At 27.0% G+C, this 26981-nt stretch overlaps 1 protein-coding gene and 1 pseudogene across 1 annotated transcript; one reads left to right on the top strand and one right to left on the bottom strand.

Moving 5' to 3' along the window:
• The first annotated feature begins 14023 nt into the window (after positions 1-14023).
• LOC129318585 (uncharacterized) lies at positions 14024-16798 on the top strand (annotated as a pseudogene).
• A 3411-nt stretch (positions 16799-20209) lies between these two features.
• Positions 20210-23651, bottom strand: LOC129319050 (uncharacterized). Its single transcript, XM_054964082.1, has 4 exons — positions 23434-23651; positions 23026-23156; positions 21526-21630; positions 20210-21008 (listed from the first exon to the last, which is right to left on the bottom strand). The coding sequence occupies exons 1-4, from the start codon at positions 23506-23508 to the stop codon at positions 20570-20572; spliced, it is 750 nt and encodes a 249-aa protein (XP_054820057.1). The 5' UTR covers positions 23509-23651; the 3' UTR covers positions 20210-20569.
• Between the last annotated feature and the right edge of the window lie 3330 nt (positions 23652-26981).

Raw genomic sequence — 26981 nt, 5'->3', positions numbered from 1 at the left:
ATTTATATGTGGTGCAATTTTTTTCTTCAATACTTGAAACTAATATACTAAGCACCCAACCATTAAAAAAGTTAACTTTGATGTTAGTGGACCAAAAATTTCAAAAATAAAAAGGACTTAAAATAAAAAAAGACCTATAAAATTGCATATAAGCATCATATAAACCTATAAAATCCATCAATAATATTGATTAAATCCCTAAAATAATAATTGTTAAAAATCATATTTTAATGTTTTACATGTGGGTAAGAAATAACATATGTATCTTATTATTTATGTGTAATTAGAGAATTTAATTAATATTAATTTTTTATAAGATACTTATGTAATTTTTTTTTGTTCTTTTATGTATTTTTGGTTTTTTTGGTAAATTTTATGTCAACTGAATATTAAAGTTAACCTTTTTTCTTGACATCAAAGGGTTCAATAAACTATTTTAAATGTTAAAGTAGAAAATTATATCACATGAAAATCTATGATACCAGATACTTTAGAAAGGCAAAAATGTCCTTTAACACTTATAATTTTTTTAAGGATAAAAGGATAATTTCATTCTTAAATTATAAGTCCAAAAAAAGGTGTAATTTCATCACTTCAATTTTTAAAAATAGTGTAATACCATCAATATCTTTAATAAAAATTAACTTTGACCTCATTGACAAGAAAATTACAAAAGACAACAAAAATTATAGAAAAAATAAAAAAATTACAGAGACTAAAAATTACAGACAATGATATAAAAAATAATTAATTTTTTTGATCTTTTTATGTAATTTTTTGCTCAATTAGCCATCAAAATAAACATAATAATGTTGTACTATTTTTAAATGTTAAAGGAAAACATTATAAAAAAAAATCTAGAAACTCTGATGGTCCTAGTCTTATAATTTAAATCTTTGTATATTTCAATGTATAAAATATTTTAATACAAAATATTTATTTGGGGTACTCTTTTGCAAGTTTCACGAAAAAAAAAATTAAAAATGGAATAAAGACCTTTTTATAATTTTTTTGGGAATTTGCTTGACAATGCAGCTTCCACTTTGCAGTGACCAAATTTCTCCACTAAATGGTAATAGGAAAAGAGGATCCGCCATTTCGTCCCCTCAATTTATTATTTCATATTTATTAATTTTCTATGTCAACATGCACCCAAAAAAATGGAAATTTAGTAATATTCAAGTAATTAAATTATTAATTAATAAAATTAAATTGTAATACAATCATGCATTCAAAATGCCAAAAAGATATATTCTCACCCAAATGCTTGTTTCAACTAAGAAGAGAGAGATTTTTTTTTTTTTAACTAGAAGTCTCAAGTCGTTTTGTGAATGCAGTTATAATAGTTTTACTTCATATTAGTCTCTCATGACATGATAAATTAATATTTAAATCTCTACTGAGAGAGGTGCTCACATTAATACCTGATTATGTCTCAAATAAGATTACTTTTTATACTTGTAAACAATAAAAGAAAGTGATATATGTACACATATGTGTGTGAGATTTGAACATAGAGTTTTTTTTTTTTTTACACATGTACACTCATTTCTTCCTTTTGTTCTAGTGTGTGTTTAGTTCTCAATTTGTCAAATTTATTTGACAAAGTCAGTTCAGTGAAAATCAATTATTATAATAAAATTTGTATTTAGCTATATTTTTTAAAATTTATTTTAATAAATTGAAAGTTATTTGAATTAACAATGACTTGTGCTTTTGAAACGTGCTTTTGAACATATAATAACAAAAAAAACAGTAATTTTGATAATTTGTAACTTTTGTTATACAATATAATATATTAGAAATGTTTAAAAAATATGAAAAAATTTAAAATAATATAAACTTTAATATGTTAAATAATAAGAATACAAAATGTAAAGTTTATTATGTTGGAAAAAATTATGTAATATATAGTTAAACATTCATTAATATTAAATAGTTACATGATTAATGATTTGATCTGTAATGTACAATTTGCTCTATAATGGAATCATGAATTCTATTCATCTCTCTATTAAAAGTCACACTTGAAATTGTACTAAGAATTGATGATGGAAATGATGCTCATTAATATTGTCATAAGGTTAATCATATTTTTATCTTCAAAACACCAAAAGTCAGAATTAATTGTAGATTTTTTTCTAATAAAAATTATGTATAGTCATTGTTGCGCCAACTATATGAACTTGCATCACAAATGAATAATTAGACATATGACGTAAGATTGCAAATATGTCTTTCCAAACCTCAAAAGTCCTTTCAATCATGGTTTTTAAACTTGAATAATAATATTTGAAAACCTCATTATTATATAATCAATTTGTAAGAATTCATAGACTTCAAATTAAATTCACATGCTTATACTATCTATAAACATTATATTTTTACCTTTTTAAATTGGATTAAGGGTCATTTTTATCCTTAAATTATATACAAAAGGTAACAAATGCTTATAAATTCAACTATAGGTTAATTCTGTCTGTCAATTTTAAATATTTCCTTCCTTATCACTTTGTCATTTTCTCAAGTTGACTGTTAGTAGGCCTCACATTATATTTTTTATTATAAAATATTTTAATTGAGAGGTAAAAATGACCCTTAACCTGATAAAAAATATTTATAAAATAGTGAGACCCACTAATAACTAATAAACATTAAATGTTTTTAATGTTAGGGTGATAATGAAAGGAATTTTCAAAGTTAAGAGAGAGAATTAATTTATAGTTGAGTTTAGAAGTATTTATGACTTTTTGTGTATATTTTAAGGACAAAAATCACTCTTAAACCTTTTAAATTTGTCAACTTAGACGTGTAATTAAAATATCTGGTCTTGTGGCACAAGTCAAGGATGGATAAATATTTAAATGGAAAAAACCAAACCAATTTTATTATACACAATCCAGATTCAAATTTCAACTATTTTCAAGGTTGAAATGTTTGAATTTGACTTAAGACCAATTGAACTTTACAAACTATTTAAATGAGTTTGCTGTTTGCATGATGAAAACGTAGGAACTAAGAAGAATGGTCTTTAATGTTGAACTTAATTATTAAAATTTAAATTTGATTCTCACCATAAAGAATGCTTATAATTCTTCACTGTGAGATTTTTTTAATCATTCGTCTGGCCAGAAGAGATTTTTTATTATTATTTGATTTCAATCTAAATTTGCTTTTAATAATCTCCCACTAAGGCGGATTTGCATTCAATCATCCTATGTACTTATCTTACAAAAACATTCCCCCCTCACTCTATGGGCTTGCTTGGTCTTTGTTTCCAGTTTTTATTTTTAAAAATTATTTTATAATGCAGTTTTTAAAATTATTTTTAAAACAAAATGAAATGAAAATCCTTTTGATTATGTTGATTTAAAATAGTTTTATAATTAAAAAATAGATTTGTATGATAATTATAAAAGTTAATAATGATAGTTTATGATAGAAATTGATTAAGATAACTGTAATTTTTTAATAATCAAATATAATGTATTTTAAAAACTACTCCCTTTACTTAAAAAACTAGTAAAGTACCCGTGCAATGCACGGGTTTTATACTATAATTTTTATAAATAAGTTCGAAAGAATAACTTGTAAAAGATATTTTATTCATATGTATTATCATATATGCAGTGGAGTTATATAATTATAATCATTAATATTATATATACATATTCAAGTAAAGCAAATGGTAAAAACTAAATGCATATTGTGTAAATGGATATGATGGAAGATAAATTAACAAATTTTTATAATTATTTAAATCAAATTATCGAATACATCCTTATAAACGACATTAAAAATTATATCTCTATAGTGACTATCCTCATCAAGAACTAATATTTTTAGACTCTTCATGCTTTGAACATGAGAAACAACATATAATTGATCATTGGTGAAAACAGGATGAGTTATGTACAAACCAATATGACACAAACTCAAATCCTAGCTCTTATTAATGGGAACTGCAAAGACTAACATAATGAATAACTGCTTCGTTCTCATAATAAATGACAATCTTAAATTAGATAGACATATAACAATACCTGGTATACATACTTTCATTCTTGTAGTTGATCTAGACAGTTATTAGGCTTCAATAACATGTTTTCTAACTCGTGTAACTATAAGACATGTACCATTGCATAACCCATAAACTTCTCAATGATTCGGTTCACATTAAAATTGGAGCATCCACTTTAAGCCTTATTTCATAATTTAGAAGGTTTGACATTGTAATTTAATTTAGAGAATATGTAGAATGCAAGTCATTAAGTAAATTCATATCTCCAACATGTTTAATAACACTATTAAAGCTCATGCATACAACTTTCTCTTAGAAAATAAGGATTACATATACTTGTTTACTTCTTCAGTCATAACCTACATAAGAGCTAATACAATCCTATCTCTAAAATATGAAGAATTATATATATTGGCAAGAAAAATTGAGAAAGTTAAATTAACAATAGACTTTACAATTATCTTAACCATCTTGTATCAAATTATCTAGGATTTTAATATCCATAAATCCTTTATTAGCTCTAGCAGCTATTGCATCACCAATTAAGATAATTCAATCAGTAAAATTTTAAAGAGTACTAATAGATACTCCATTATTTGTTTATAGAAATCTCATGTCTATTGTTAGTGTCAAAAGTTGACAATTGTCCCAAAATAAAAAGTTAATGGTTACAAAAATAATGTCTTCTCTTGACTCACCTAGAATAATAGGAAAGCCAAATTTGCCTTAGATCTCTAGCAAACATAGTAACTTTTCCTTCAAAAGAAAGATCACCAGCTAATAGGCTACTTAATTTTAAAATATTCTTTAAGCATCTGTCAAGAGCTTCAAGACAAAATTTGTGTGCCATTAGAGCCTCATTTCATATGATCAATGATATGTGAACAAATAATTCAACCAGGTTGATCCCATGTTTCATGCTACGTATAATGTCTTTAGTCATAAAAAGAGGAAACAAAATTTGAGTGAGTTGTATGTCCTCCTGATAGGGTATCCTACTTAATACTATATTGAGAACTATTTTACCTCTAAATCTTAACGAAATAGAAAGTATCCTCCAAACATACGTCTTCCTAACACCATCATATCCATACATGAAAAAAAAAATCTTCTTCATCAAATTCAGCGGCATCATCATAAATCTTCTCTTTTTTTTTCAAAAGTTAGGCTCTAAAACAATCTTATCAATTCATCATATAATGTAACCCTATTATAATTTATTTCATTTCTTATTAATTTGTTTCTACTTGCATCCAAACTTGACATGTTAAGTAAAAGTATAAGCTTGTGATCTCGAGGACTTTTTTCATTATATTGTAATATTTTCTCGATTTCAATTAGAGCTAGTAATATAAGCCAAGCCCGTGGGTCAAACCTTGCCAAAGAGTGGTAGGTTAAGTTGTGTAATCTGGAGCTCGATTAGATGTTGGCTAGTTTTGGTTCGCACCATTTAACTTGAGCTCGCTAACCTGCGAGCTAACTCGCTTATAATTTTTTATTTTACAAATTTTTTATTGTTTAATTATTCAATCCTTCCTCTTCCAATCTTTATCATTTTGTTCCAACACCTAATTAAATTAATCTTCCTTATTTAATTAGTATAATATATAGCTAGAATAAAATGGTAGCCAATACCATTTATTTTAATTAGAGTAAAATACAAACTTGTACCTCCATTTTCCTGAAATTATATAAATTTTTCTTTTGATTTTAAAACCTACACTTTACTCCACTTTGTAGCCCCATTAAGAATATTCAACTAAAAATTTTAAAATACTTTAATTTTTAATTTTAATTATATTAAAAAACTTAAAAGTATTAATTTGCCCTTGTAATGTATTTGTATATTCTCTCCCCTCCTCAAATTAAGGAAATTTAAATAATTAAATATGAAAATTTTAAAATAAGTAATTTAGAAATTTTGTGATCAAACTCATAAAATTTAAAGAAAAGAAAGCATAAATTATATTGACTAATTTATTCTCATTATGCATTACTTCCCTATTTCATTAAGATTTTTGCATATACATATTTAAAATATTATTTTAGATAACTTGTGTATTTATATTTAAAAAATAATTAAATAAATAAGTTTTCAAAATAAAAAGTTTAAAATATGATTAAAATGTTTAAAAAATATGTGCATTAAATTTTTTTTAGATATATTAAATGATTGCTACAAAATATCTACATTTAAATAGACTATTTTGATCCAATATTGACTTAATAGTAAATTAATAATTGGATAAATAAAATAAAAAATTTAAAATAAAAAGAAGATTTTTGTATACAATTATTAATTCTAGGAAAGGTTTGTGTATGTTTAAAAAATAAAAAGGACGTATATTTAATGAAAGTAAATCAGAAGAGAAGTTAATGTATTCTAATTTTTTAATTATTATAATATATACATGGATGAAAATTCAAATTAAAAATGAAAACCTATTTTAATCATCATATATTAAAATTTTAATTTATCTAGCTTAAAATTTTAAATTTAAACTTAAAAACTTTTTTTATTAATAACTTAAAGTCTTTTTATTATTAACTACATTATATTGGCAATCCAAAAATAGTTGAATATATTGACCAATATTATTAACTTATCCTACTCAAATTATAGCATGCCAAAATTTTAAATACTCCTCAAAGTTATGATTAATTTGGGAGAATTATTTTACCAAAGATATGTTTTAAAGATAATTTTTTGTACATTCAATTGGTCGATGTGTTTTGTAGTTTTAACTTATTTTGATAACATATTTGAATTTCAAATATTTCCTAATTAAATAAAATGATTAGTTATGTAAAAATATCATTAAATTAATTAATACTATTTTTAATAAGAAAATATAAATAACATTATTTAATTGAAAAATATTAGTAGTTTAGATTTCAAACTTTACACAAGAAACAATCAATATCTTAACCTTATGAGAATATTAAATTTATGAAAGTTCATCAAATTCTAACATTTTATAGTTTTAAAAATTTAAATATAGATGAAAATGGATAAGAAATTATATTTTTAGAAGATATACTATAATCATCATCTTTTTATTCTATATATATAAATACTTAAAAATTGAGTTCAAATATATTCACAAATTAAAAATCAAATTTGATTTTCAAAGTACAAAATCTCCAGAACATCTCATAAAAAGCTTTCAAATGACTACAGCTATAGTAATGTTGTCCTACACATAGGATAAGTATTCTATATTAGATGTAATTGATGTGATCCAAATTATAAAAAACAAATATAAAAAACATAAACACTTACTTAAACATCCTGGAAGACCAATTCAACACTCGTTGAATTTTTTAAATATATTTCTATCTAACAATCTCTACACATGAATCATCCTAACCATAATGTGTCAATCCTTTTTTGTTGTACTAATGATGTGAATTGCATGCCTCTTAGATGTAGAAATCATTGACAGTATGAATAACAGTCAAGAAAAAAATAAACCAAACGTGATTAGAGAAGTAAGATAGACGTGAAGGAATGAAATGTGCTATTGACTTAATCTAGTAATTTATAGTTGAATAAGGTTGATTTGGGAGAGAAAATTAAATGGTAATTTTTAAAAATCAAGATGATAGATATTAATATTTATTTTTGTGAGTATAGATATTTAATGTATTTAAATTTTAACAAACTTCACGAGGGCCTTTTCAACATAGTATTATCCAAAATTTAACATTTCAATATTCTCCATAAATAACAAATGATAGTTCTAAATATTTTATTGTTAAATAAATTAATATCTATATTATAAAATTTATAATATGTGAAATTTAACATCATGAGATCCAAATTATTAAATAGATTAATATATATACTTTATCATATTTATAATTCTCTAAAATCATGAGGATAGTCTAAATATTCAAACACATATTCCTTTTTTTAAATATTTAAACAGATAAATATTAGTTTAAATTTGAATACTAATATATTTGCATATATACACTCAATCATATGAACTTAGATTTTCGACATATTTTTAGAGTGGATGAAAACTTTAAATAGATAGATATTAATTTGAATTCAATATGATGAGATTTGAATTTCAAATAGGTAAAAAATAATTTCTTTATATATATATATATCTAAAAATTAGTAAGTCATCCTACTCCTAACTTCAAACTTGAATAATATATATATATATATATATATATATTAAAAAATAATAATTAGCCTGAACTTAACTCCAAATCTAACTCCAGAGCACGAAATTATAGGAAAGATATCCTGAAGTACAGAATTATAGCAAACTTAAAAATGAACATGTGGCATTCTCTCGTAACTTTTAACCCTACTTTTATATATATAATGATGTAAGACATTGTAATTAAATTTTACCTCAATCAAGTAATTACCTACTTTCAAACTAACCCTATCTTTTCATATTTACTCGTATTAAATACGCTACAATAAATATAAAGTCATTATCAATAATGACACTTTTTTTTAAAAAATAATGATTATAACTCGAAAGACTAAAAATACTATATTTTTAATATTTAACTCCTCAAAAAATTTATTACATTTTGAACAAATGGAGTAAAAATAAAATGAAAATAACTTGATATTGTTTCAATTTTTTGTTTTAAAAAAAAAAAACAATTAAATCAAAAACAATTATCCAAATAGGTTTTTTAATTTTTTTCAAAAAATAATTTTCAAAACAGAAAAAAAACAAGCCCAATGTATATATTGTCCATTTTTTGAAGTTTTATCAATATTTATAAATAATATTGATTTTATGATTTCGTATTGTCTTGATATTCTACAAGGAAATAGCGTGTGCTCACAAATTAGATAAAAAGATGCATGGATAACAATTATCAACTCACATACTCCCTCTATTCAAAATATAAGATATTTTTAATTGAATCATATCCTTTAATAAAGTAGTTATCTACTTTTAAACTAATCCCATCTTTTCATATTTATCTCTATTAAATACCCTATAATAAATATAAATTCACTATCAATAGGTGTTCTTTTTTTAAAAAATAATGATTATACCTCAAAAGATTAAAAATGTTTTATATTTTGAATATCCAACTCCTCAAAAATGCCTTCCATTTTTGAATGGAGGGAATATGTACAATAAAATATTAACAATAAATAAATAAACAAGACATGGATTAAAATTGAAGAGAAACATTAAACTATGGCATCTAATTTTGTCTTTGCAGTAAAAAATGAAAAGAAAATATGATAAATGTGAATGACTTGAAAAGTTTTCTTATACATTTGGGTCTCCAGCTTTAAAAAAAATGATATTTTTCTAAATGAATAGTTAATAAATAATCCAATGGTAATCAAAGAATTATAGTAATTAGCTAAATCAAATTTGTGCGAAAAAATGATATTTATTTCCATCATTGTACCAAAAAAGTTAAAGCACTAAAAAATAATTAAAAACTAAGTAACCTATAAAAACATTCCCCTTTCATGAGAAAAAATTATGTGGTTGTACTTATATTGTTCACAACAATAAGATACTTTTTTCTCAATAGTTCATGATTTAAATCCTATAATGCTGTCTTGGGCACGCTAATCTAAATGCAAAATTAGTATAGCAATCGATTTCATAGGACAAATGGGCTTGAAATAATAATGTTTTTTTTTTCCTTTTTGTAACATAGAAATGATAATGTTTTGGCCAAAAAAAACGCAGAAATAATAAGTTTATACCATTTTTTTTTTGAAATACAAGGCCATGATAAAAAAATTGTATAGAAAGACAATTTAGGTCATGTTAACATACAAAATGTTGTTACAACCAAGTGATGGGAATTGGGATATAAAAAATTTAAAGTTTTATATTAATAATAAAGGCATGATAAGCTAGCCAATCAATATAATTGTCTCTCTAAAGAAGGTGATAATCCAATTTCACATAGCAAGTTTTCTAATTTTATTAATAGTTTCAGTAAATACACAATTAACAAAGAACTTGTTATGTGTAAATGTCCAAAAAAATTACCGTTGTTAATGAACACTATGAAGACTTTTATGTGAAAATATTGTGCCTTTTTTCATAATTATTATTTTACGTACTGATGTTCTTATTCGGTTCATTTAATTTATTGGTTCAACTGTCAATTACTCCGTAAGTTTCTATTTATGAGAGTTTTTGGAGAGTTTATTTTGATCTTAAATATAAACTTCAAATCTCTTTGTCTCATGGATTTATTATTATTTTTCTCAAACTACCCATATGATTGTACAAATCAATATATATAATATATTGACCATAAGAAATGTTTTAAATACACTAACGTGTCAATGAAATTCATTAAATGTGAAGTAATTTATAATCTTAATTTTTCTGTAAAATTTTAAAATACTCTTGAGAGAAAAAAATTTATTTAGAGTAAAGCAATGAAGGTAATATTGGAATAATATATGCTCTCTTTTTTTTTGCCATGAAATAATATAGACCTTGAGACAACAAATCATCTCTTATAAAACGATTAACAAATATTTTATACAATAACTAATTTAACTAATTTTTTATATTGTAAATTAGTCATCTAGTTCTTATTTTTAGGATTCAAGGAAGTACAAAATTTTAAAAATAAAAAATAATTAATTTCCTTATTTTTATTTTAAAGATTATATATAAAAATAATTTTTGTCGCAAATTATATCTACTTATATATGTATATATATGTATCCGGTTGAAAGTAAACGATTCTCATAACACTCATTATCTGCTGATTATCAATCAATGTGAAGATAAAATTGATAAACATATTATTTATAAATCGTCAAAATAAAGTTTTGTTCATGTACTATAAAAGGGGGACTGAAATTCCATTTTATATTTGTAAAAAAAAAAAGGTTTTTCCTTTCTTTAAATTTTTTTCATCAATCATTTGTTTTTTGACAAGTGGGTCCATGAAAAGAGTCACTAAAGTTTAGACTATGAATTTCTCCGAAATAATGTTGAAATTTCCCATCAATTCTTAAGTCACTTTGGAGGAATTGAATATGAAAACACATAATTCTTAACTGCAAAATTGATCAGCCATCATGTGTTCAAATCAACTAATAATTTCATATAATCACCAAAACAAAATTAACTATGCTAATTAAGATTTTAGAGTTAAGGGTTATTTTTATCTCTCAACTTTACCCAAAAGGTCATTAGAAACCCTAAATTCAATTATAAATTAATTATATCCCTTAACTTTAAAATTTTCTTCCTTTATCACTCTGCATCTTATCACATTACTTTTAATATCTTTTTATTATGAAATATTTGAGTCAAATGTGCTTACTGATCTTTTGAATAAAAGTTGAAGGGCAAAAATGACCTTTAACCTAATAAAAATATTAAAAAATAATGGGATTCATTAATTATTAACAAACATTAAGTGTTTTTAATTTAATGATGATGAAAGAGGAAATTTCTAAACTTTAAGGATATAATTAATTTATAGTTAAGTTTAGACTTTCTAGCAATCCCTCAAGCAAAGTTGAGAGGCAAAAATGATCATTAACTTATTATGTTACAATGTACATGTGATTGTTGGGCTATTTCCAAACTACTTTTATAGTTGAATCACTCAGCTTAACACTTAAACACCTACATAATTCTTTAAATAAAGTTTTACATTCAAATTTTGTGAATTTTTTTCTAAACATGTTTTTGAGAGCATTTTCCTTTTGCAGTCTGACAGTTAATTTGAATTTTAAAATAGAAATAATAGTATTACAGTCTCACAACTCACAAGGGTTAGCATAATAATTATTCTCTTTCCAATAAATAGGGTCCAGGTGTAAAAAGACCTGAAGAAGAAAAAAGAACTAAAATGATGAGTGAATATATACATATATATAGCCAATAAAGTTAATCCAATTTAATACATAACTTATAAGATTGTGGAAAAATCCATCTCACGGCAGATATAAAGATTTTATTAATGGACAATCTATAAGTATTTTTATAAATGCTTTTGAGCTTAGAGATATATTTGGGTTTTTAGCTTAGATCTGTCCCGATTGGTTTGGCATCATCCCGATCATATTGGGACAAGTTTTGTCTCGGCTCGAAAATAATCGGGACGGGACTTTACAGGATAGGACGTGACACGGAATTATTATTGGGATGTCCCATCCCATCCCATCTCAAATATTATATATATATATATTTATTTTAAGTATATTAATTATATTAATATAATTTATATTTATATTAATTATATCAATTATAATTTCAATACTTACAATTCTTATTTAAAACTAAAGTTTTTTTATATTGATAATTTTAATGATATTGAGTAAACATGGTGATATCTTTCTTTATAATATATAATTATATTAATATAATTTATTTTTATATCTATTTATTTAATACTTTTATTTATAATGTTTTTCTTGCTTGATTTTTAGAAGAGTAATTAGCTTAGTACATCTTCACTAAAGTGGAAAAACAATGATTTAATATTGTACTTAACTTGCCTATTATTCCTACTCTTATAGCCTAAAGATTACTTGTATTGGTTATTATAACGTGTAGTGTGATTAATGTATTTAATAATTGAATGAAAATTTGATATTAAATTATAGGTCCAGGAACATTATCTTAAACTCATTTTTAATACACAATATTCTCCTTAAGCTTTTGAAAATAGTATCATGTTACCTTTGTTATTAACAAAAATTAAAAAAATTAACTTTGTTTATTAGTTAATTAGAAATAAATAAAGACTAAGAATTTCTTGGTTATTTTCTGTATGTTTTGGGTCATTGTTTGTAAGTTTTTTTGTGTAATTTTCTTGATCATTTTTTATAATTTTTGCGATCATTTTTTAATCAATTAATAGTTAAAGTTAACTTTTATCAATAGTAAAAATAAAATGAAGATTTTCAAAAGTTAAAAGGAAATATTACACTAAAAAAAATTTAGATGCTTTGGACATTTATAATTTAGAGGTCAAATTATCTTTTTCCTTTAATTTTTAAACAACTAAAAACAGAAAATTAAGTTAAAATTAATATTTCAAAATTATGGTGGAATGATTTTCATTTTCAAGTGGTTTACCATCTATATTATCAAAAAGTGTTGTAAAATACTTCTAATCTAGTTTCTATTTTTAGAGTAGTCATGAAATTGGAGTGAAGGCTTAATTATTGTTCTAATCTAATTTCTTAACTATTGAAAACTGTAAGCTTAGTTGTAACTATTTTGCAACTTACTTGAAAATTAAATTCATTCTCAAGTGGCTTGCCTTTTATTTCCAAGTGTGTTTGTAAAATGTTGTCAATATATTTTGCAGTTTTCAATATAGATCCATGAAATATAATTTAATTCAATAATTAATTTTAAATTATTGTGATTTATGTACTTGTGTTGTGTTTTGTTTTATTTAATTTAATAAATTATATAATTTAAAATTTTAATGAATATTATTATCTAGATCTTTCTTTGATATTATCTGATTTATCAAGATGGCGGGACGTTCCGATCTTGTCCCGTCCCGTCCCTACTTCTAATTGGACAGGACGGGACACGGATCAAAATTCAGTCCCGATTTTTTTTTTTGGATGAGATATGAGATAAGGGTGTTCCGATCCCGTCCTGTTTCTGTGAACACTCTTAATATCCTAATTTTGGTGAGCTTTTGGGACTTAACTACTTACCTAATTTTGTTATGATATATATAATATTAAAAAATAAAAGTAATTATTTTATTTGATTTGGGGTGTTCTCGTTCACAAAAGCATAAGTAATCCTTCCTCACGTTGTGGAGTCGTTTGTGGGAGCTTTTAGGTCGAGCCTCGTTGGAATCCATTTGGGCCTTCCCATTTGAAGCTTGGCCCAGTTCTTGTAGCCTTGTGCTCATCGTATCCATTCTCCGTATGCCTCCTCGGCGGGCTCTGGTTGGTTTCCGGTGAGCCCCATATATTTTGATTCTGTTTCTCACTTGCTCTCTCTTCTGCTCTGGCTGAATCCTATTGGTTTGCTGCGATTGGATGATTTTCACCATTTTCATTCTCCTTAGTTCTCTCCGCGTTTCTGTTCTTGGGCTTGTGAGGGAAGTTGATTTGTTGTGGCCGCAGCATCCACACCCAAGCAAATCAGATTGAGACTCGTACAGTTGTTTTTGATACCAAGGATCGTTAATTTTTATTCTCTTTTTTGTGCTCACGATCATATTTATGTTTTATCTCCCCACAAATGAATAGCCAACCTGGCCTAATTCGTTTTTTCAGCCACTCTTTCTTCAAGACACAGCAAGCGTAAAATCTCGAAAAACCCTTCCCCCCCGATAGTCGAATTCCCAAAAATATGAATCTATGAAGAGCCAACTTCATCCGTCTAGAATTTGCCAAGTTGAAGTCCACTAAGATCTGTTGTGTGATAACAATGACGGATTATCACTTTGTGTACAAAGACGTGGAAGGAGCGTCCACACAGTGGGATGATATCCAGAGAAAGCTTGGCAATTTACCCCCAAACCACCTGCGTTCAAGCCACCACCATTTACACCTGCACCTGATAAGGATTCGATTCCGAAAGATAACGCATAGATTGATAACAAAATGGAACAAGAGCTCGAAGAGCTTGAAGACGATCTCGATGATGATAGATTCCTACAGGAGTGCAGGTTGGTTATTGAAGTTTGATCTATATAAGAATGTCTGATTCTCTGCTCAGAATATGAAAATAACGTAGATGTATACTGCCTTGATTATTTTGGCTATTTACTTTCTTAAATGTGTATCATATCGTGGGATTATGTTGTGTTTAGGAAACAACTACTATAATGTCAGAAGCCTGTGTGTATGTGGCTTATTATACTGTTAATTTCAGCCAGCTAATTTTTAGTCGTTTTACATGTTGGAGGGGGAAAAAATAAAACTATGACTAAAGCAAAATCAGGTCCTACTTTTGTTTTTATATTCTGTTTTGATTCTTGTTCGTTGATAGGAAGAAGAGGCTGGCCGAGATGAGAGAGACAGCCAAAGTTTTGAGGTTTGGATCGATAATTCCGATATCAGGATCTGATTTTGTTCGAGAGGTTTCACAGCTCCGCCTGATGTTTGGGTTGTTGTACACCTTTACAAAGAAGGGTAGGCCTTAAGACATCTTTAAATTATTTACATCATTTCAAATCTATAACTCAGTAAAGTTTCTTAGGCAATTGTTACCAATTATGCATTGTCAAGCTGTAAAATATCTCTCCTTGTAATGCATTATTGGACAATCAGATAAAAAATATTCAAAAGCTGTATTTAAGTTTGGAATAAAGTTTCTTGTGCTGATATTAATTTACACTCATTTCATGGCAGAATTCTGAATGTGGACTTCTAATGCAATGGCTTAGAAATTGGCTGCAAGATATCCTGCAATAAAATTTGTCAAGATAATATCTACTGATTGTATTCCAAACTACCCAGATCGCAATCTTCCCACTTTGTTGGTTTACAACAATGGAGCAGTTAAAGCAAATTATGTGGGCATGCATACTTTTGGGCGGAGATGCACTCCTGAAGGTATTTAATCTGTTTCAGGATGCCTATGATATTTGTTTTTTTTTTTTTTTGCTTTGATTGGCAGTGCCCCTTTGTATTTTATTCTATTAATCTTAAAGAATGCCAATTATGTTATGGATTTTTTTTTGGGTTATATTTGAAGGGAATAAAGTTTGAATTTTTATCATATCCTCACCACTCTTACCCATCTGAGCTAGCCTAGGTGGCTTGAGATATCCTTCTTTCATAGTTGATTTCTTTTATTAGTTTCCTATTGAAAAAGGCAGGAGCTTTACTTCTTCTAATTCATTTCTAATATGGATTTATGGGCTGCTTTCTATTGTGAAGTTTTCTCAAAATGGCTTATTATATTGTGCAATTAAACTGATATCATTGTCTGTTTACATGATTATAGTTGAATGTTGTTTAATCAAATACCATCTGGCAATAGTTATTGTTAGATTATTTATATTGATATATTTATTGTGTTCTTTTACTGCATCTCTTGTAAAAAAGGTATCTTAGATGGGCACTAATGTACAGCTTCACAAGAACCCGAAGTGTCAATATTATATCCAAGTGTCATTTTATGTTAACATGTAAGCATGACGTTCACCAGTCATGGAGACTGATTATCGATTGAAGATTCCACGCTTCATTATTTGCTTGTGTTCCTTGTCTGTGAACCTGTCTATATTTAGAATTCATATATATTGTTATTTCCTCATACTATTTGTGTTCATATTGTTCCATTGATTGAAAAAAATTCAGCTGAGACATGTTCTCCTATCATCTTATTTTTCATGATAGTCTTACTCATTGCTCCCTCATTCTACCCCATCTACCCAACATGTTTTGGTGAATCATTTGCACATTCTGGTAAAAAAAAAAAAAAATTAGGTGTTGCATTAGTACTATGCCAATCAGATCCTGTGCTAAATGATGGCCAGAGCAGGAATGAACAATCAAGAAAAGCTGTCATTGATGGTGTTCGTAAAAGGTTCATAGAGAAAGTTGTTGTTGAGCACGAGGATGATGATGGTTCCTCAAGTGATTAGCTTGTTTGCTTGTGTTTCTGTTTTTCAATGGTTAAAATGTTTATTTTTATGAAGAGAAGCAATATAACGGTAGAATTTTGTGCCTTCCACAACTTTACTTCCCTTTCTATACTCTTCCAAGTCTCTTGTAATTGTAAAATTAAGTAGTATTTTTTCTGATATGTGATTCCTTGTCAGTAGATGCTAATTAATCCCAAGTTTGTATTTACATCTTGGCTTGTTCACCTATCTTGATTTATAATGTTTGGGGGTGAGTGGTTAGGAATGTAATGACTAGGAGAGGCTCGTATTTATTTATATTAAGAGAGGTTTATATAGGTTTCAAAAATAGAAAAGAAGTGTCTGTAATTTAGGTAAAAAGACAGAAGGGTAAAGTATTTTACTCTAATCAATATTAATCATATTTCCATCCAAGGTATTCTGATAATGCTAAATTTTTTTATTCAATTGTTTTCTCAATAATGTTATTGAATTGAAATATTTAATGAAAAATTCAATACAGCTTATCAATAAAATAAAATAAAAAACAAAAGGTCTAGAATCAAATATTAAATAAGCCAAAAGAATTAAATAACTAAATAAAATTTGGGGACCAAGATGAAGAATTAGATCTGTTTGATTGTATTTTCATTTTTGTTATAGAATTACGAAGCTTTGAAGAGATTTTTTCTGCACTTTCATTGATATTGGACTGACAATTTTAAGAGAAACCTCCTAATAATGGTGTGATGTTGTCTGGAATAAAAGTTTTTGTCACCTTTTTTTTTTTTTTTTTCACCTTGCTCGTTATTGCATAAGCTATATAGGTGCTATTAAAAGAACACTATATTCACAATAGAACTCACGCTTGCATCTTTTATATATTTCAGTTTAAATGTGATAAGATAATTTTTCAATGAATAGATCAGGTGTGTACTTGATTAAAATATTAAAAATATTTATTATAAATAATTGGCAAATATTGGAAGAATTACTAATAATATTTGTACTTGATTAAAATATTAACAATATTTATTATAAAAATAATTTAGTTTTTTAAAAAATACGGTTGAAATTTGAATGTGAAATATCATCTATCTATATCTATAAGTATATACTGAAAAAATAAAGCTAATTATTGTATTTGATTAGGTGTTATGAGAAAAGGGACTTTTTTTTTTAATCTTTACCATACTATTCTTTTGGCTTCCACTAAGCACTGTTTTATAGAAATGAATTTATGTTATGCTATTTCCCGCCATATTGTTAATTTTTTTTTTTTTTTGGCCTAGATTTACAAGCTGTTACTGTCTTCCCTTCTGTGCTCTTAGCTCAACTTCATGCTTCAAAAATTCAAGACAAAGTAATATTTGGATTACAATTTACAAACACACATATATTGAATGAGTTGCATCTCAAGATTAAAACAAGTGACATTTTAAATTATAAACAAGTGGTATTGTATTAATTTTTCTCTCACCCCAATATATATTTGATCACTTTTTTCCTTTGGGATTAAATAACTTTAATTAATAATAAAATATTAGTTTTAATTAATGTAAATTTAAATGAATTATATTAAAATTAATTCAATTAATATTAATCATATTTCCATCCAAATAAAGGTATTCTGATCATATTAATTTTTTTATTCAAATTTTTTCTTGATAATACAATTGAATTGAAATATAATAATAAAAGAATTCAATGCAATTCATCAAAACAAAACAAAAAAAAAAAAGTATAACAAAGCAATTGGCTTATAATTATAAATTAGAAATGTAGGGGTCTAAGACATAACTTATTTTTAATACAATATTTCTTTTTAATTTTTAAAAACGGTATAGTCTCTCTCTTCACTGTTATTAAAAATTAACTTTAAATCGTTAGTTAAAAAAATAAAAAATATTACATAAAATAAAAAAAAAAATGACAGAAAATTTTATTGGTCATTTTTTGACATTTTATAATCAACTAACTTTTAAAATAGAATTTTGTTAATAGTAACTAGTAAGTGTGAAATTGCATCATCATTTCAAACAATACACTAAAAATGAATTTAATATATCATATACTTGTGAACATAAAGTTCAGTAACCTATTTGCTTTTTTAGCAAATAAGAAAATGATAAGTCAAGAATCAATATTAGATTATGTAAAAAAAGAAATCTATAACTAAATAAAATTTGGGGACCAAGACAAAGAATTAGGTCCTTTTTTTTTTTTGTTTCAAATGATGTTTTGTAATAAATGTTTTAGAAAACTAAAATAAACCCGAAATAGCTCTAACATGTTTTCATTTTTGCTTTACAATTTTGAAAATATTTTCCCCAAATTACTCATCAAAACAAGTTCTTTCATTATTTTTTAAAACAAAAGTAAATTGAACCAAAATCAAACATGCCCCTTAATTTATCTAACATATTTTTAAAGATCGAATAAAAACCTATCATATATTCTTTCCATTTAAGTATTACATGGCATTTTAACTAAATCATAATCTTGATAAGTCAGTTAATTCTCTTAAAATTGCACATTCTTTTTAATAGAGTGTCTCTATTTAAAATAACTTATTAATTGTCCTTTTGAAAAAATATTAATACACAATAAAAACCCTAAAATACTTTATATTTTATTTTCAATTAAATATAATAGCTGAAGGCTGCTTACTACCATGACATGATAACTCCATGAAAAGCTAGGGCTGTGCAAAAGTCCTTCAGTCCTATCTAACCCAATTTAATTCGAGATGGTCTAGTCTTGTTTAGTTTGTATAAATTAGGTCCTTCAAGATTAAAAAGACTAAAAAGATTAAACTATTTCTTCGAGTTGAATTGGACAAAAGACGGGACATCCGGACCACTTAATCCAGTCCGATCCTATTAATTTATTTAATATAATTATAATTAATTTATATTTGAAAAATGTTTCAAGTATAATTAATGCTAAGAAGATGATTATATGAAGATTTATTGAGTTTGTTTCTAAATTGTTATAATGTAGTTTTTTGAAATTATAAATTTAAATCATTTAGCCTTAATAGAAAGATTTTTCTTTTATTGTTGGAAATTATAATGGATTTATTATTATAAGTGTTTTGTTTATCTTATAATTGAGCCCTATTAAGAGGGGTAGGGGAAGACTTAAGAGAACACTCTTAAAAATTGTTAAACACGATCTCTTAATTAATATATTTTTAAAAGTTTGGTAAATGATAAAATACAATGACTTCTTGCAATGCATATAGTCAACCCACCCACTTAATAAGATAAAGGCTTGTTATTATTTGTTGTTTTTATTCTTAATTGAGTTTATTAAACTAATGATCATTGTCTCTCATAGAAGAAAAAGGAGAAAAAAAATAAGTGATACTACTAACTAATAAAACCAATCTCTCAATCTATAAATCAAGTCCAGTCGTATTAATTTTTAAGTTGTTATTGGACAAGACTAAACTAAAAGGATGCCTAACTCAATCCTTTTCATGAAAAATACCAAATTTCAAGTTAAGCTAAAATCCAACACCATCCAATCATTTATACATTCCTAAGGTTACTCTAATAACATGATAACTCGTGCGATGAGAGCAACCTATCCATCCAAACTTAGCTTTTGATTTATAGACATGTCATAAATCAAATGTGCGGCAAATTTCACTTCTCCACGTTCCATAATTTCAACTTATAATTGAAAGAACCAACACATAGGACAACGAGTTAAGACGAAGCCTACCTTGTTCAACTTGAATTATGTACAACTAAGGACTGCATTGAGAGAACGAGTCAGCTAAATAGAAACCTAACATGTTCACCGTCCTACCATTAAAACCAACCAACCACCTAGCACCCCAATTATTCTTAAAACATCTTTCCCCCAACTGATACATTGCTTTACAGATTAAAAGCCACATTCACTGTACAAAAAAATTAAAATGAATATATAAAGACTAAGATGGGGAGAGGGAAGCGTTTCTAGGTTTGGTCTGATTCAACATAAATAGAATCACTTCCTTCCCAACCTAACTAGATGCTGCTGATGCTTCGCCGCAGCAGCCTTATCCGCCTCCTCCCGTTTCAGTGCTCGCTTTGCTCGCCGTCCAGTTGTTGTAGCACCTTTGACAACCTCTTTGTTCCTTGGCTCACGGGATGAACTTGCCCCCGAGTTCTGGGAGTGTGGTTGGTACACTGGCCTAGCTTGTTGTCGACCAGCCCTAACATAGCCATTGTCTCCCCATCTCCGGTTGCCGATGCGGATGCTTGATGAGCCACCATAATAAGCTTCATCTAAGTCATCTTGCCCATCGTCGTATTCAAAATAATCCTCAATGTCATCGTACATATATATGTCTTCATGCTCAGCACGATCTTCCACATTTAAAGGTTTAAACCATGAAGCTCGGAGAAGTAGGCAGACACTTTCCTCAAACATGTAGTCATGAAGGCTGTTTCAACACAAATCAAGCAGTAAGAACACAGAAATTCAAGCTGCAAAAAATGCTAGGGTGGAAAAACTTGGACTTCATTTTTCAACAATTTCGCACTCAAGAAAAATCATTCACTTCCAAGGGATGACAACCATTTCCTATTACAAGATTGGAGTGATTGATGAATTTCTACAGAGAAAACACTGATATCTACTACTCTTTTAGTCCGAAACAGTTAAGGATTCTAACATATTAGTATATACCAAGTGAGACAGCAAAGTAATGTTTCAACTCTTTGTACAGAAAATATTCAACAAGAAATATGAGCCCATGTATTTAAACAAAAGACAAGCATAAGTTTCTAATCCATCTTATCAAATTCTTTACTACAGGCACCCACACACAAACGCAAGGCCCTTGTGTTGGCTACAATAATTCCAACTCAGACCAACACTTGCCAGATTATTTCCAAAACCATCCATACTAAAATCCATGGGTTGAGAACAGGAAACAAATTGAGGGTTATTATTTTAACCCGCCATCAAGGGAGCGATGGACATTAAGAAACTCAAATGGATGTTTACATTGCGGGCAAGTGGCCCTCGGACAATGTGTCGCCCACTGAAGAATGCATGTTACACTGCAGGAAAACAAATAACATTCAGATAAGAAGCAGGAACATAATAACCTGTCACAGCTTATCAGACAAGTCACCAAGACAAATATTGGGGGGAGAAAAATGAAATGCCAATACAACAACAACAACAACAACAAGCCTTTATCCCACTAGGTGGGGTCGCAAAAAAAAAAATGAAATGCCAATAATAATAAAAAATCAGTATTCATCTATCTAAACTACAAGAATCCAAATTTGATTACAGTAGCTGCACAGTAAACTAAATTGTTCTGCTTCAATCATAGCAACAAACATTCATAACAAAGATCACAGGAGGTAGAAACAAAGTAAGTACTCTAGTAAAATAATTAAGCAAAGCCTAATCTATATTATAGAGTGGAGGCCATGAACGCAAGCCAGTAAAATGTCATGTGTTTTAAACCAATCATTTTAGTTCTTGCAAATATTTGTCCCGGAGACAAAGGTGGAAAATAGTGCGCAACATTTAAAATGCCAACCAACCTTGAATCCAGATAGATAAGCAAAAACTTAATTATAAAACATTTATTAACCACCTAGGTTAAATCTGACCTCTAATCCATGTTCAGGAAGATTGCCCTAATTATTGAGTGATACAAACTGCAACAAACTTATCAAATTTCAACATTCCAGTAATTTGAGAAGAATGACATCATGGCACCTTAACATTTCCAGCAACTTCGAACAATACACAGAACATTCTCTCATGCAAATGACAAAAATCATGGCAAATGAAATTAAATCGTAAATCCATGGATGACAACAGCTTGTGAGTCAGCACAAATAGTAGATACTTAAAATTATATGAAACAGCTGTCTCAACCATCCTTCAGAACCTAAAATAGTGTCAAAACCGCCATAAGCACACCTAAAATCTGTTCCTAAACTCAATGCCCGTTAAAGTCCAAGCCAGCCAGATTGCAGACCATTGCTCTATAATCCCACATAGGACAAAATAAGATTTTACAGAATACATCTGAAGATCATATTATTAATTATAAGATCTTATAAAACAAATAAGACACCGTTAACGGCACATAACATTCATGAAACTTTATATCAATGCTAGTCGGATGCAACCCAACAGTAAAGCTTCTTGGGATAAAGAAAATCCTATGAGAGGACCGTAATTTTTAGTTGTGTTTCATCAGCGTGTGTTCATGAGTTAAGAGTCCCATATAACCCTAGCTAAATTTCCTCCTCCCAGAACCCTAATCCATAACCTCATCCCCTCCTTCCATCCACAACTGAACCCCAGGGGATGTCTGTGAGCACATGATTAATTCCAATTGCAATTCCAATTGGCAGATAAACCAGATTTAATCTATGCAGCAAATGTCCAGAAATTATTTTGAAATAGTGAGAGATTGTTCAGACAACCAGTAAGCATGCTCGCAACCTTTAACGAGCGCAGTTTCCTGCAGTACTATCTTATCCAAGCAAATCGCACAGATTCCCCCATGGTTCTCAGATCCCACCTGGAGGATCTCTGCTTCGCATCGCATTTCACTCTGAAGATCAGAGAAGTCAGGCATAAATCTAAAAAACAATATCAGGCGCAGCAACTCTAGCAATCCTTATCGCAACACAATATCTATCACCGCTCAGAAACAATTAACCCTAGAATCATCCACTACGCAAAAATTCGTCAACGAATGAACAAGTCATAACGACGAGAACCAGAATCCATGAAACCCTACCACCGCCAAATTTCGCCACTTTTAAACATCCGAAAACGAATAAATATTCAAAAACGAGATTAGAAAACAAGGAAGAAAACACAAATACCTTATCTTTGAGGGACAAATCCTGAAAATCGTTGACGGGGAGCTGTTGGCCTTCGATCTTCACAACTGAAGTCATAGTAACAGATCCAAAAGGTTGGGGGGAATTGGCGGAAGCTACCGGATCTATGTGCTGCTGAACCCTTCACAATAAGATTATATGAAGAAGGGCCAGGAAGTAAAAAGGAAGGGATCGAGAAAGGGAAGAGGGATGCCAAAGAATAATTCTGCGATACCAATACGAAGAAGAAGAAACAGAAAAACGGAAATGAAAAGGTACTTTTATTAGGAGAATAATAATAAAAAAATAATTCTGTGGTTCCTATACGGAGAAATGTCATGATATATATATATAATTTATATAATCAGACAAAGAAAAGTAGAGAATTTACATCAAACTCCTCCCAACAAAAATTATCACAATAAAGATTAATATATAATAAATTATTATTAAAATAAAAATATTATTTATTTTTTTTCTAAATAAAATTTATTATTATTTTTTATATGTGATAAAATTTTGTTAAAAAGGAGACCGATGTGATCTTCTCAATAAAGATATGGCGGGTCAATATTATAAAAGGTACTGTACATTTGGGGCTCTTTCAGGAGATTGTGGCCGCAAACTTTGACGGCGAAAGCCTCCTTTACATCTGGAGCCAAATGCGTTAATTTAAAATAGTTAATTTGTAAAAAATCATCCGATAAAAATAAATTGATTGTTAATCCAAAATAAAAAGTTCATTGTTATAATAAAATATATATTTAAATATATTTTTTAAAAAACATTTTGTAAATTAAAATTTATTTAATATATATATATTAAAATATACTTTTAAATGTACAATTAAAATAATAAACAATAAAAAAATGTAAGGTTTGATGTGTTGAAAAAAATTATATAGTAAATAGCATAACATGTATTAATATTAAAATTAATATGATTTAAAAAATATGTATGATTTTTTATTCAAAAAAATTAGACAAGTTAAGTTTAAAAACTTACCAAATCAGGATAGACATCCAAACTTAAATAATGTTAAAAACTTGATCTCTAATGATTTATTATTTAAATATGATTTTTTTAACGAACTAAAGTGCTTTTTAAACAAAAGAATAATATATTAAACTTGGAAATAATGATTACATAAAATTTGATACATTAAATAATAAAAATAAAGAATATAAATTGTCATATGTTAGAAAAAAATTATATAAATAGTTCAATATAAATTAATATTAAATATTAACATGATTAATTATTTAATTTATGATGCTCAACTTGATGTCTGACATAAATATTAGAGTTAATATAAATATAATGAAAATATAAAATATAAATAATGCATGTACACTATGATCCAATGGAAGAGGGGGGAGAAAAAAGTGCAACCAAGATAGCATGGGGAAAATGTGGTAGTTAAAAATATCTTTCCCTTGGTTAATCCACTCACTTCCAAAATATAAAAAGCAAAAGTAAGCCACAGCAGGGAAAAAAAAAAAGAAAAACTTAAAAGATTAATATTTATATTTGACAAAATCACTTTTAAAGTCCTTAAAAACAATACATGTACTCAAATCACATCTTAAAGAAACTTTTTAAATAGTAAAAGTGAAAATCAACGGGGCCTTAGGTCTTTAATTAAAAAAAAAAAAAGTCTCTGATCCATCTTAAAAACCAATAAAAGAAATTATATTTTATGAGGGTCAACCAACCAACATTTGAGTTTGGATTGAAAACTTATAATGTTTAAGTTTGAATTCCTAGTAGAAGATATGCCTATATTTAATAATTAATCATGGTGAAATAGGATTGTGTCAACAAAAGGACATTTGCATGCAATAAAAAATATTATTTTTATTTTTTAAAAAAATTAATCATTTAGTTATTGTAGTTTTGACTTAATTATAATTTAAAAATTAATCTTTTTTCATTTTGAGCTGTGTCAATTTAAAGTTTATTGACTAAGTTATAACTAATTTAAAATTATAAGAATTGAGTTATAATTGAATTAAAACTATATGATTAATAATTAATTTTTTCTTATTTTTTTGAAAATTTATTCATAATGTAGTCATTTGATATATGAAAGAATATCCACACATCTACAAACCCATGTTAGTAAATCAACACCGGACTTAAACTTAGGACCTCTTTCAAATAAAAAAGATGACTTTGTAATTAAATAGCTAATCATTAACAATATTCTTTATTTCATTACTGGATATCTTCATTTAATTAGATTACATTCTAATTTATACTTCAAACTTTTGATTAAAGTCTTCTAGTTGAAACAAGCTAGCGTTTGTTTTGGTATAAAAACTACAAAAATGTATTTATCAATTGTCATTATATGAAATTGAAATATCGGATCCTAAAAAAAATCCATTAAAATTCAGTTTAATCATGGCAGGCTTGTACGCACGATAATATATATATATATTATATAAAAGTAAAGTCATAAAAAATTAGGTTATGTATATTATAATATGTTGGGATTTTGTGTTATTATCCATGATTACCCAATAGAATATGCTTCTGGGCAGTAAAAGCTTAAGGTCCTGTTTGATTCTAATAAATGAATTGAAAAGATAAAGGTCAAAATAAAATAATTAAAAAAATATTGAACCAAATTCATAAAGGAAAAACGTAATTTAATTAATGAGGTAAGAATGATAATTCATAAAATTTTTAAAGAATATCCTAATTTTTACACTTGATATATTTATCATGCTTACCATCAAAAGAAATAATGATTTAATTCATTTTTGTGTCGATTTTTTTAATTTATTTTTTTTAATAACCAAACATGACATAAATATAGAGCAATGTCAGACTTATGATTGTTCATAAAGAACTCGTCCCAAGAGGACGTATCTACTCATTGGGTCATGAGGGCAATTGCCCTTACAAGGCTAAAAAAAAAATTATACAAAATGACCTAGAAAAATTTCAATACCTCCTTCAAAAATTTCAATTGCCCCCTTTCAGAAAGAAATTTTCACTCATCTCCCTAACAATATATTTAACTCAAACCTAATCTATATGTTGTAATCTCAAATAATGATAGTTTTAGAATGGAGAGAACAATAATTAAAAAAATAAATTTGTCTATGTTTTAAATAAAAACTTTACTACAAAAAATTATCTACTAAAGATAAACAAATTTTATTCAATAAAAAATAACTTCAATAACTATAAAATGTTATTTATATTCGGACTGATTTATTCAATACATCATTATAACTTTATGTAATATGCCTTATTCTTTAGCAATTAACTTTAACAAATTTTTAATTTGAATGTAATTTAATAAATATTTAAAATGATATTTTAAAAAAAATCATATTTATCTTGACAAAAATTTGTCCCCACCATGCTGCGTCCCAGTTAGCCCATTTCCATCCAGATAAATTTTATTCAATAAAAAATAACTTCAATAACTATAAAATGTTATTATATTCGGACTGATTTATTCAATACATCATTAAATTATATATGTAATATGCCTTATTCTTTAGCAATTACTTTTAACAAATTTTTAATTTGAA

Source organism: Prosopis cineraria, unplaced genomic scaffold (genome assembly GCF_029017545.1).
Source record: "Prosopis cineraria cultivar Desert tree isolate PC_DT_omini unplaced genomic scaffold, ASM2901754v1 PC8, whole genome shotgun sequence".
NCBI classification, from domain to species: Eukaryota; Viridiplantae; Streptophyta; class Magnoliopsida; order Fabales; family Fabaceae; genus Prosopis; species Prosopis cineraria.
This window is presented reverse-complemented; position numbering and strand designations above follow the sequence as displayed.

Excerpts from the sequence above, each read along its gene's own strand:
- LOC129319050 (XM_054964082.1), bottom strand. The coding sequence starts at position 23,508 with ATGACTTCAGTTGTGAAGATCGAAGGCCAACAGCTCCCCGTCAACGAT. Across the intron at positions 23,157-23,433 it reads ATTTGTCCCTCAAAGATAAG|AGTGAAATGCGATGCGAAGC; the intron begins GTATTTGTGTTT and ends TCTGATCTTCAG. Across the intron at positions 21,631-23,025 it reads GGTTGCGAGCATGCTTACTG|TGTAACATGCATTCTTCAGT; the intron begins GTTGTCTGAACA and ends GTTTTCCTGCAG.